Source organism: Pseudogymnoascus destructans, assembly GCF_001641265.1.
Source record: "Pseudogymnoascus destructans isolate 20631-21 unplaced genomic scaffold scaffold_23, whole genome shotgun sequence".
Classification (NCBI taxonomy): domain Eukaryota; kingdom Fungi; phylum Ascomycota; class Leotiomycetes; order Thelebolales; family Thelebolaceae; genus Pseudogymnoascus; species Pseudogymnoascus destructans.
The window spans coordinates 139,547-151,419 of NW_020167542.1; the positions used below are offsets into that span (position 1 = coordinate 139,547).

Here is an 11,873-nt window from a genome sequence, read left to right on the forward strand (position 1 = left end):
AGCAACACCTGCGTTGGCCCAAATCAATATCCTACAATTAAAGGAACGAATTCTCGACAATTAGAGTCGTTGCGGCGGCATCAAGAGGCTACATATGAGAAGATATCGCAGCGGTTTGGCAGTTTGACGAAAAGAACCAGAACTCGAGAACGTGTATAACATAGATGAGACGGGATTTGTAGTGGGAACGACGCAATCGGAAATTTAGTGGAACACTCGGGAGCAGCCTATGTATGTGTGTGGCTCACGCCCGCGGGTCTTAGGCCCATTACGCTCGAAAGCCCCCCACACCTCTAGAGACCGCCGCTTGAGGGAGCCGAGCGCCTCCCACGCCCCGCGGTCTCCAGAGCAGGGAGACTCGGGAGATTGGCTGGATCTGGCGATTTCAGGGCCCCAGAGGCGGGAGACTCGGGAGATTGGCCTGATCTGGCGATCCCAGTTCTCCAGGGAGCCGAGTTGCTCCCACGCCCCGCGGTCTCCAGAGGCGGGAGACTCGGAAGATTGGCTGGATCTGGCGATTCCAGGTCTCCAGAGGCGGGAGTCTCGGGAGATTGGCCGGATCTGGCGATCATCCCAGGTCTCCAGAAATAGTGGGCTCTAGGGAGTGGCCGGAAGCGCAATGAAGGACATATTATTATATCCTGAAGGACCATTGGGAGCTCCTAGCCTCACTGCCTGGTTGATTTATTCGATTGCAGCTATGTAAGCCGTTCTAAACTGTTTCTCCATTTTCGTTCATAGTTATCTATAGATCTAATGACTCTGAACTTGTCAGACCTTTCCTAGCCTGCCCTTACTTCTATATACAGATTTTACTCGTCTACACTACGTATATTTAGATGGACTACCCGGAATTGCTCTAGGATAACCTTGGCTGCTTGATGAGCTGCAGAAAGCGTTCGTGTCGACGCATGAGGCCTACCTACCCACATCCGGTGTCGCTCGTTCTCTACATTCCAAGAGGATGTGTCGCACCGTCTGTCGCCGGTAACCGCATTGGCATCATCTATGTCGGCCTTGTTGATGGCCTAGAGGTAGGCGCGTTGCTGATCTTTCCTGTGTGATGACCGAGGTGATCGGCCTTTGTATACCAATATGTGTGGTGAGCCGGTAAGAGGTAGTGATTTGTCTATGTATTCCGTTATAGAGTAGGTACTATTGCAGCAGCACCAAAATGATAGTTAATGTCGCTTCACCACTGCACATGCATCATGTTGTTTGAGTGCTGCTTTTGGATATTTATCACTGCGGGTGAATGGCGCTATCCACCAAAGGTGCTACAATGTGCTGCTGGAGCTACTTCAGCCGACTAAGCTAGTAGCTGCAGTTGGAGCGCTAGAAATGACTCCTCGATGCAGTATAGCCGACCTAAGGACAGAGACTTGGAATGATATTTTTAGTGATGATCTTAGGTCTAATAAATGGCTCCCGGAACGTCCAAAACAGTCCCCCTGGTGTAATGTTTTAAATGTAACAAACGGCTCCTCGAAACCAATACTCGGCTCCAGTGTTGAATACTTGAGCTGGATTGCCCTTGCGTTTTTGGCTTAAGAACCGGCCGGAATTTCTGCAGCGCAGTTGCCCTAGGAAACATTAATGGATTGCAAGGACAAGTGTGATGGTGGATAGGCATAACTACTGGATAAGCTGGTTTTGGAAGCAACGGTAATGTCATATGTGCAATTTTATGCTTACCGGGACCCCTGCTGTATGCCATGGCCGCCGAAGAGTGCTTCCCTACATACCAGACAATTCTGATGCTGATATGGCCTTTCAAAGGTAAACTGCTGCAGCCACTAAGTGCCAGCAACATCCCAACTATGTTAAAATCTAGCCCTACAATTCTTAGAATTTGAGACACATCTTCAAAGTGTCAGCTGTCGAAATACTCTATCAAATAATGGGTAAAATACAGAAGCGACAAACCCAGAATGCATCTAGGAGGAAAATCTCTTTGATCAACAAGACATATGAGTATGGGAAGCTATATGGTGCAGATGTAGCTTTAATCATCTACCAGAATGGGCGATATACAACCTATAGATCTGTCAGCAAGCCCTGTTTTCCACCTTCGATGGAAGAAATTGTGAGTCCGCCCAAGATGTTAATAGGATTATGGTTAATTACAAGTTAGATGCTTTCATATCCAGTCCCTAATAATATATTGCCAAGTGATGTTGCTGAGAAATCTCAACGGAAACGGGAGCTAAAAAATCAGGAACAAGCGGGTAGTAAGGAGGAAAGCGTAGATACATAATATCGAGTATCGCTATCTACAAATCCGCAGACTTCAGTTAAACCTTCTGAACAAGGCTCATCGGGGCTTGGATCTCTGGGTGTACAACATGTATGTGCCTTTACTACCGCCAAAATTCAACACCCGATGATCTCGAGACGGAAGACATAACGAGCGCTATCAGTGTCTGCAACATCTCATACGCACTAGCGGGACTTCACTAGCTCCGTTGTTAGCATATCCGATGTGTAAAGGCAACTGAAGGGATAGATGTGGAGTGGAAGTGAAGACTGTTTAATTTTGCTAAGTAAAGTGGTCTATAAACCAACGGCTAAAACTACTAACGTGCATCCCTGCATCACGGGACGCACTCCGTGACGGGACAAACTATTAGTACTTTGAATTCAATTGATTCTATATTTGTGAGTCCATTGAAAATTCTAATATTTTTGTGTTAGTTGTGTTGTGTGATCACTCCTGAACAGTCCAAACCCCGGCTACTTTGAAATTTACGATCACGTTGTCGCTGTCGCGCCTGGTTGCGGAGGGCGTCAATTGGTAGTATAATAGGACTCCTCGACCTACAGCACCACCACGAGGTCTTCGCGCCTTTCAAACTCATAGAACTATTTGATCTGGGTTTCCGAGCCTTAACACGGTGCTAAAAAAGTATTATTAGCCTTGTGGTGACTAGGGAGTGCTATGTCATGCGACGTTAATACATGGGTGGGTACTTCCAATCAAACGATCAAGGATCCCTAGTCATTTGGTAATAGGGCTTAGTTACGCTTGGCACGCGCTATCACTTTTAACACCCGTGCCACTGCCACTAGCAGCTGCGGCACTTTCTTTCTACGAGAACAAGAACCTCTTTTCTCCATCTTTCCTTCGTTAATTCTTCTTGTAACACAAACGAGCATTTGCACTGCACCCTTTGCATTCGCCTGTGACACCAAAAGCAAGTAGATTTTACTAAGAATAGCAGCTACGTATAATATTTATTGAAACTCCAATGACGAAAACCTTCCCAGTGGAACATCCAATAGCAAGTGTGGAGCCTGTATACGAAATACTAGAGTTATGACCCCGGAAGCCAGGTGGTAACCAAAGAAGGTTCTCGTCGTTCCATACAACCCAATGCCCGCTAATACCTAATCCTTTACGGTCACTTTTGCCACCTACCTCTTGAGAGGATGTAGGCAAGGTTAGGAACCCAGTTGTATTTACCTTAAGACAACCAATGTTTGTGATCAAGATCGAGTTAGTAATATCAAATGATAGAGTCGAGATGTAGCAATTAACTTCGAGCGTCTGCTGCAGCGTGCCTGTAGCTGCGTCCCAGACCTTGACCGTGTTGTCATACGACGCTGACGCCAGCAGCTTCGAGTCGTGTGAGAAGGCGACAGAGATGACCCCGCTGCTGTGCCCCTCGAGCGTCTGCTGCAGCGTGCCTGTAGCCGCGTCCCAGACCTTGACCGTCTTGTCATACGACGCTGACGCCAGCAGCTTCGAGTCGTGTGAGAAGGCGACAGAGATGACCGCGCCGCTGTGCCCCTCGAGCGTCTGCTGTAGCGTGCCTGTAGCTGCGTCCCAGACCTTGACCGTGTTGTCATACGACGCTGACGCCAGCAGCTTCGAGTCGTGTAAGAAGGCGACAGAGCTGACCGCGCTGCTGTGCCCCTCGAGCGTCTGCTGCAGCGTGCCTGTAGCCGCGTCCCAGACCTTGACCGTGTTGTCATGCGACGCTGACGCCAGCAGCTTCGAGTCGTGTGAGAAGGCGACAGAGATGACCCCGCTGCTGTGCCCCTCGAGCGTCTGCTGCAGCGTGCCTGTAGCCGCGTCCCAGACCTTAACCATCTTGTCATCTGACGCTGACGCCAGCAGCTTCGAGTCGTGTGAGAAGGCGACAGAGCTGACCGGGCCGCTGTGCCCCTCGAGCGTCTGCTGTAGAGTGCCTGTAGCTGCGTCCCAGACCTTGACCGTCTTGTCATACGACGCTGACGCCAGCAGCTTCGAGTCGTGTGAGAAGGCGACAGAGATGACCCCGCTGCTGTGCCCCTCGAGCGTCTGCTGCAGCGTGCCTGTAGCCGCGTCCCAGACCTTGACCGCGTTGTTATGCGACGCTGACGCCAGCAGCTTCGAGTCGTGTGAGAAGGCGACAGAGATGACCCCGCTGCTGTGCCCCTCGAGCGTCTGCTGCAGCGTGCCTGTAGCCGCGTCCCAGACCTTGACCGTCTTGTCATACGAAGCTGACGCCAGCAGCTTCGAGTCGTGTGAGAAGGCGACAGAGATGACCGCGCCGCTGTGCCCCTCGAGCGTCTGCTGCAGCGTGCCTGTAGCCGCGTCCCAGACCTTAACCATCTTGTCATCTGACGCTGACGCCAGCAGCTTCGAGTCGTGTGAGAAGGCGACAGAGCTGACCGGGCCGCTGTGCCCCTCGAGCGTCCGCTGCAGCGTGCCTGTAGCCGCGTCCCAGACCTTGACCGTCTTGTCATGCGACGCTGACGCCAGCAGCTTCGAGTCGTGTGAGAAGGCGACGGAGCTGACCGCGCTGCTGTGCCCCTCGATCGTCTGCTGCAGCGTGCCTGTAGCCGCGTCCCAGACCTTGACCGTCTTGTCATACGACGCTGACGCTAGCAGCTTCGAGTCGTGTGAGAAGGCGACAGAGTTGACCGTGCTGCTGTGCCCCTCGAGCGTCTGCTGCAGCGTGCCTGTAGCCGCGTCCCACACCTTGACTGTGTTGTCATACGACGCTGACGCCAGCAGCTTCGAGTCGTGTGAGAAGGCGATAGAGCTGACCGCGTTGCTGTGCCCCTCGAGCGTCTGCAAAACGGCATTCCATTCCAGATCTGTATTTGGCTCCTGTACGATCCAATCAGGGATATAATTCTGGAATGTATTTCGAATAATGCTTTTCTTTGGGGCGAAGGTAAGTGCAGAGGAGTAGAGTTGGAGGGGCGACAAGTCAGCTATGGAGCAGTAGCTAAGGATAAAGCGCTTTGCATCGTGAAGGAATCTAGATATTTGGCTGCTTTTTATCGGCTTAAAAATTATATTTAGTAAATACTTGCAGTTGAGATTAGTGAGTGACATACTTCTATTATAGCCATTAAGTTGTCTACCATCCCAATGCTTCCTCGTAGCCTTCCAATAAAGCTTAATGATTCAAGCCAATGGAGAAAGTGACACTTGAGAAAATTGTGGACTTCGTCGTTATCGCATATAATGCTTCCGCTTTCCTTTAAGTGGTATACCCAATACTGGCAAGCATATTGAATGTCAGATGGTAGGTGAGAATCTATCGTTTGTTTATCGACATCTGCTCGTGGCCTTTCTGGTGTCCGAAGATTGCAAATATCTTTCTTGAGATTTTCGCTTGTAGATAGGAGTTTAAGGCATCGGGTCACTAACTTGTTATGGGCATTTTTCTCATCGACCCAGAAGGGGTTCGTCTCGCGCTTCTCAGTATCAACGAGAAAGTCCCGGAACGACAAATGGAGCAGTCGTATAGGGTGATCAGGACGAGAGGGGACGCTTAGAACGGAGTGGAGGAAATCTGTTCTGCTATCAACAGTACCTTCAGGGACTCCAAGTAGTCGATCGAGAGAAGTAGCGGAGAGAGGGCTAGCGAGAATGATGATCGAGCCGATGACTTGCCGGAATTCTTCTACTAGACCTCTTCTCTCTGAAATAGTAACCCCGACGAGTAGCTGGTCCAGGACTGGGAGATACGTTGCGTCAAGTTTAGATGCTTGGCTTCTAGTCTCATACTTTAGGACCTTAGCAAGCTGATCCTTTGGTTGGCCGCATTTTCGGTCATTGATGAACCGGCAGACGGTTGTAGCAAAAATGAACAACGGAATAGCCATTCCGACCAAGCTTTGAATAGTTGTGTGGCCTGGCCAATACGCGGGTAATTGCCTGTTTTAGGTGACTGATTTGTTATAATCTTCGCGGATCATTGCTAGCTGGTGTTCTAGGAATTTAGAGATGTCCTCCTTGATAATAGGTTCAGGAATTTGATGTAGAGCTAGTCCTTCATATTTACCGCTTATATCCTCAAAGCCGAGGCGAATCGGAAGCTCTGGCCTGCTTGTCAAAAAGAACTTGATTTGTATAGATGTTATGTGCTTCACTTGTGAGAATAGGCGAATTATAGTTCTGACGTCCTCTTCTCGGTCGCACTCGTCAAGGGCATCGATCACAATCACTATGCTTGAAGACTTCTGAGGATGGGTTCGTATTTTGCCTAACGGTTGCAAGACAAGTGTGTCAAATTGTTGCTTCAAAGCCTTCTTAGAGATTCCCGGGTCGGCTTCGATCGCATTCTGGACGTGCGGCGCCAAGGAAGGGAGTTTTTGGATGAGCTGAGTAGCAATCGTTGTAATAAACATTCCTGCGTGGCCACGGTCGCCTTCACCCCTCTTGAAGAAGAAGCTGGCGCCGAGGTCTCCCTTTTCGGCGAAGGTTTGGGCCACTGTGCGGGAGATTGTAGATTTGCCAGTGCCCGCCATACCGTTCAGCCAGAATATACGTTCGCTGCCTCGATTGCTAGCCCAGGTATCTATTTGTCGAAGTAGTTCCACTCGAGTGCCTTGGTAACATCTAGCATTGTGTTCTTCGTCGTGGGAGTCGAACTCGGCGTTGTTGGCGGACCGCAGTTTGTCAAGAACGATTTTTTGATGGATGTTAAGAATTTGTACCCTGTAAGCACCACTGTCAGCTTCTGCTATTCAAAATATGAACGACATCACGTACTCTTGGTCGACTTGGAGACTGAAAGATATGTTGTGCTTGCAATTTCCGAGTTTCTTCATAATTCCATCCACCTCCTTGCTCTTGAGTGGCCATCTTAAGGCGCGCATCCCATAACGACTCATCAATTTATTTGTTGTACGAGGCTCAAGTTTTGTCTCTAGCTGGTCGAGCTGCTTTTTGCAGTCCTTGACTGCCCCACTCAAGCTCTGGGATTCCTGGAGTTTCACACCATTTGGACCGTCCCACAGTGACTGGACCCTCTCAAGCGTTGCTTTCAACCCTTGGGTCTCCCGTTGAAGGCGTTCAATGTCGTCTCGGGCATTCTTAACATTGGCGTAGTACTCAGAGCACCATGAAGCAACCTTTGCGGATAAATCGATAACTGTGATAACGCTTGAGGCAAGTCCGAGAACTTCTGCCATTATCGCGATGAGGCAGATGAAGAGAGGGTGTCGCAGACATCTTTGTTCGTACAGCTGAGGTTCGTGTTGGGACAAGGCTGCCGGTGTGGGTGGCCTAAGGACTAAATCTAAAAACAGACCACGGTTCGTAGTGGCTGAGAAAAACAAAGCCAGTCCCCTGCGACAAGTATTCGTATTCATCCAAACAGCCCTAATGAGCCACAGTCCAGGTCAGCCACAGGCCTTGGTCAGCCACAGCCTTGCCAAGTCTGACGTAAGCGAATATATCATAGAAACGTGGGAGGTATTAATCTGCGGGGTGACCATTGCGCCGTACAGCCGCCACAAGGCTACTGACGATCTCCCTCATCGTAGTGGGGCCTCAAAGCTTAGATAAGGACTCTCTTATGGGTATTAGGAGTGATAAGAGTTCGTGGTGATGCTGTAGCTCGAGGGGTTCTATTATACTTCGAATTGACGCCCTCTGCAATCAGGCGCGACAGCGACGACGTGATGGTAAATTTCAGAGTAGCTGGGGTTTGGACTGTTGTGGAGTGGTCACGCAACACGACTGACACAAAAATACTGGAATTTTCAATGGACTCTCAAATTTAGAATCAATTGAATTCAAAGTAACGTACCAATAGTTTGTCCCGTCACGGGGTGCGTCCCGTGATGCAGGGATGCACGTTATATAACAAAATAACAATCGTCCACCCCCTTCCCATCTCCCTCCTCCCCCGAATCGAAACGCTGGAGACGGAGCTGCGCCGTAACAAGCGTAGACCCCCCCTCAACTCGACTCGATTCCACTCCACCTTCTTGCACCATTCGATTAACAGTAATTCTCTGCATATAAACTGTAGATGCTCAGTTCTTGCGAATTACCATTCTGACAAAGATCTTTGATACACTTAAAAAATGCTCGGCGGTTCTTCTGCGGTTGCCGACAGTCACCTGGGTGTCCCCAAATAGTATAGGGTCCGAGTGTTGCTGCATCCTGGATTTTGAACCCACAATATATAATTGGTATCATCCTAAATGCCATGACAATATCGAGATGAGTTACCGCGTGTTTCAAGATTCCTATGCATGCCTCAATACTAATATATTAGATATTTCAAAGATAAATATAGATTGGATATACTTACTGTTGGGCGCCCTCGCTAATAAACCATGCCTGCAACAAAGGACGGGTAAAATCATCCTCCTCTATACATGCAAAGCAGAGCGACCATGTTTCATTAGTGAGATAACTTGTGAGATCATCGTCAGTCGTCACTTCAAATATAAGACCTCTGAAGGCCTTAAAGACCTTAAATGTACAATTTTTATCGCTGGCTAGACGTTCGATTTGCTCTTCAAGTTTTTGCTTTAAGATAGGTTAGTATATAAACTCTAATCAGGATCAATAGATTTACCTTGAGCTTGTCAAACCGTGAGTCGTATGCAGCAACGTCTAGATACTCTCTAGCCCGTACACTATACCTATATGCCATTTTTTGTTCTACTTGTTGATTTCGATCCTTGCTCATAGCAAACAGGTGCAGGCCCCAGTTCGCTATATTTGAATCGGTGAACGCTTGCCTCGCAGAAATAAGAATAACGCATTCAGGAACTGACAGACTCTGCGTCACCTGCCAGAATATAGGGCTTATTTTTCTCGTCAATAATTGAGCACTTTCTTGCGAATACCCCTTAAGCAGGACATCGGGATCGAAAAATGGAAGAAATATATCGGAAATTGCTTGGGAAACTAGCGTTTGGTCTGGCGTGGGTTCCTATTAGATCACTAATTAGAACATGGGCTTTCGCGAGTGGTTTCTCTGTACTCACCATGCTGTCTCTAGGTTAGAGATGGGGTTTGCGAGAGGGCCGACTTTGTGGATATGGCGTTTCTTATATACATGCTGCAGAATTCTAGAGGCAACAAGGGAGGTACTAACGTGCTGTCCTCAATTGGATAACAGCATTGAACCATCATGAATTAATACATTGTACGCAGTCCTAAAAGTTCACGAATATTCATGAACCACTTCAACATTATTAAGGCACGGTTTACGAAAGTTCGCGAATATTCACGATTCAATACATTGTAATTGGTCCTAAAAGTTGATCCCTACAAATTAACTAACTCTAATTGTGTATAAATGCCTACCATGTCAAACAGACAGAAGGTGGTTAACCCATTCATTGCTCATGTTACGCGTAATTGTGTTTGCTTGCGTTTGGACTCCGCATGAAGGATCCAATGAGAACGACAATAGATCTTTACCAAATACGGGTTGCTTGGCATCCCATGGGATGCCAAGCAACCCGTATTTGGTTACTTGGTTACTGTGGTTGTCAGCCTCTCCAACCGGGTCACAGGCCCCAAACAATGCCAACAAAAGCAAAAGCAAACGCAAATATTGGCGTGGTGGACAGGTCGAGGCTGCCAGTAATGGAATTCCGAATCGATAGGTATATCCTGCAGTTTCCCAGAGAATCAGTGCACTCCAATGCGTGAGTCAGAGACTTGCGATATCAGTGTTGCCCTGTTATTTCAGTACAGTGTCAATTCAGTGGATGCGTTGGATATGACTTGTGTTGGAAAGAATTCAACAGTTGGCAATTATCGATACTCACTCTGCCTCGGGGCTCATAGAGATATATATACGTAGGCATTGACCACCCATAAACTCAGAAGACTTTTGATATTGTCAACACGTTCCCGCCTTGCACAACCAGCTCCTGTTGTTTACGAAGCCAGGATTTTAGCCGCCATCTATAAAATTCGTCCTTTAGAACCACTACTCTATTGAAGCGTCGCCATGCCTTGTGGCTGCCAGCGACGTATTGTACGTACTACATACAAAAATTGCACCGCGCCTATAAAGCATGTGAAAGAGGTGACATCATTTTTTACGTGCTCGGAAAAGGAGCATACGGGGTTTGTCGACACCTACCTGGCTTCCTCTATGGTCAAGGTACCAGGACATATCTGCCCTAAGTGTTGAGTATGAAACGCAAAACCATAGAAAACGACCTTTCTAATGCTGAGTAGTGCCTCGAAATGAGAGAACTCTTTAGCAAGAGCAGCAAGTTCTGAGTGTAACCATTTGTTGGGGGCAGAATTTCAAAGTCATGTGACAGAGACATTGTGGCAATGGGGACCGAATTTATATTCTACTTGTCAGGGAGCTTCCCTATCCGCTCTTTAATAAAACCTTTGATTTGCGCATTGTTCGTTACCGCTCATTATGTGCCCCTGTCTATGCCGAGGCAGCTCTTTCCTTTTCTGAGACGTTTGAGTAGCTTGTACTGTCGTATTATTACACTCGGTAAAGAGTTGTCCACAAACGTCGCATGCAGATAATGTGACTTGTTTTTTTCCTCAGACATCCGTCACATTTCGTACCCCATAAATTGGCCCACCACCCACCATAGATCAATAAAGGAATCTCACAAGATCAATCCAATAATTTCATCATTTTTACTTGCCTCACTATACTTGCCTCACTATGTCTAACGATGAATCGGAAGTCCATATATATTACCAGTACTGCCCACCGGGCGTACGACGAGTAATTGCGTCAGGTACCAGTGCCTGGATTGGTGAAGTGGATGAATCCACAGTTCTCAAGTATCCCCTCACTCTCGGTGGGGACATGAGCCGCCTCAAACTGGAATATGAAATTCTTCGCAAAGTTGCCAAACACCCTCGGATTATCGGACTCAAGTACCTTACAGCAGATGGGCTATACCTAGAGCGCGCTGCGAACGGAACATTGCATGATTACATAGTTGAATCGAATCATCCACCTGCCTCTCTTCAACAGCGATTAGCCTGGTGTCGAGAGGCCGCTGAAGCGGTTGCCCATGTCCACTCGAAGCGGGTCATTCACTGCGACATTCAACCTACAAATTTTCTCCTCGATGAAAATCTTCACTTGAAGCTCTCGGACTTCCAAGGAAATTATATATCCGAAACTGGCAATATCATTTTGGAAGGTGGAAGTGCCGAACCGTGCAGATTTTTCTGCCCTCGAAACGACCCGTTCCAAGCTGACATCAAGACGGATCTTTTCGCACTCGGTTGTACTATATATTTCATCATGATGGGCCACTGCGTCTTTCCTGATATTGTCGATGGAGAGGAGGGATGGGATGACAGAGTCCGAAGCCGTTTTGAAAATGCCCAGTTCCCGCAGGACTCTCAAATCTGCAGTGCCATTACTTCCAAGTGCTGGGAACTGAAGTACGGCTCTGCAATGGAGCTTCTACAGGATGTAGAAGCAATTGAACGTAAGATCTGAAAGAAACTCAGATCCAACCGGCGCCACGTTCCTCGGGGATATGTTGAGTGGGTGTCGCATGGCTGACTATTTCGATGTCGAGTCCAGAGGAGGCGAGAAGCTGAGGATTTGTTTAGTCAACGTTTGACGGATTTATGGATCTGCCCTTACCTGGTGAGAATAAAAAGGTTCTACCCACGG

General features: G+C 48.1%; 4 protein-coding genes across 4 annotated transcripts; 2 read left to right on the forward strand and 2 right to left on the reverse strand.

The window, feature by feature from the left end:
- Positions 1-229: 229 nt before the first annotated feature.
- On the forward strand, positions 230-601 carry VC83_07591 (uncharacterized protein; the record flags this gene model as incomplete). The annotated part of the gene is made up of 1 exon (XM_024471158.1): positions 230-601. The coding sequence occupies one exon, from the start codon at positions 230-232 to the stop codon at positions 599-601; it is 372 nt and encodes a 123-aa protein (XP_024320833.1).
- Positions 602-3,387: 2,786 nt separating this feature from the next.
- On the reverse strand, positions 3,388-7,416 carry VC83_07592 (uncharacterized protein; the record flags this gene model as incomplete). The annotated part of the gene is made up of 5 exons (XM_024471159.1): positions 3,388-3,414; positions 3,464-5,219; positions 5,648-6,134; positions 6,285-6,940; positions 6,995-7,416. The coding sequence occupies 5 exons, from the start codon at positions 7,414-7,416 to the stop codon at positions 3,388-3,390; spliced, it is 3,348 nt and encodes a 1,115-aa protein (XP_024320831.1).
- Positions 7,417-8,542: 1,126 nt separating this feature from the next.
- On the reverse strand, positions 8,543-9,234 carry VC83_07593 (uncharacterized protein; the record flags this gene model as incomplete). The annotated part of the gene is made up of 3 exons (XM_024471160.1): positions 8,543-8,767; positions 8,817-9,176; positions 9,232-9,234. 3 exons carry the CDS (start codon positions 9,232-9,234, stop codon positions 8,543-8,545), a joined length of 588 nt encoding a protein of 195 aa, XP_024320803.1.
- Positions 9,235-10,898: 1,664 nt separating this feature from the next.
- Positions 10,899-11,693, forward strand: VC83_07594 (uncharacterized protein; the record flags this gene model as incomplete). The annotated part of the gene is made up of 1 exon (XM_024471161.1): positions 10,899-11,693. The coding sequence occupies one exon, from the start codon at positions 10,899-10,901 to the stop codon at positions 11,691-11,693; it is 795 nt and encodes a 264-aa protein (XP_024320829.1).
- Positions 11,694-11,873: the final 180 nt, after the last annotated feature.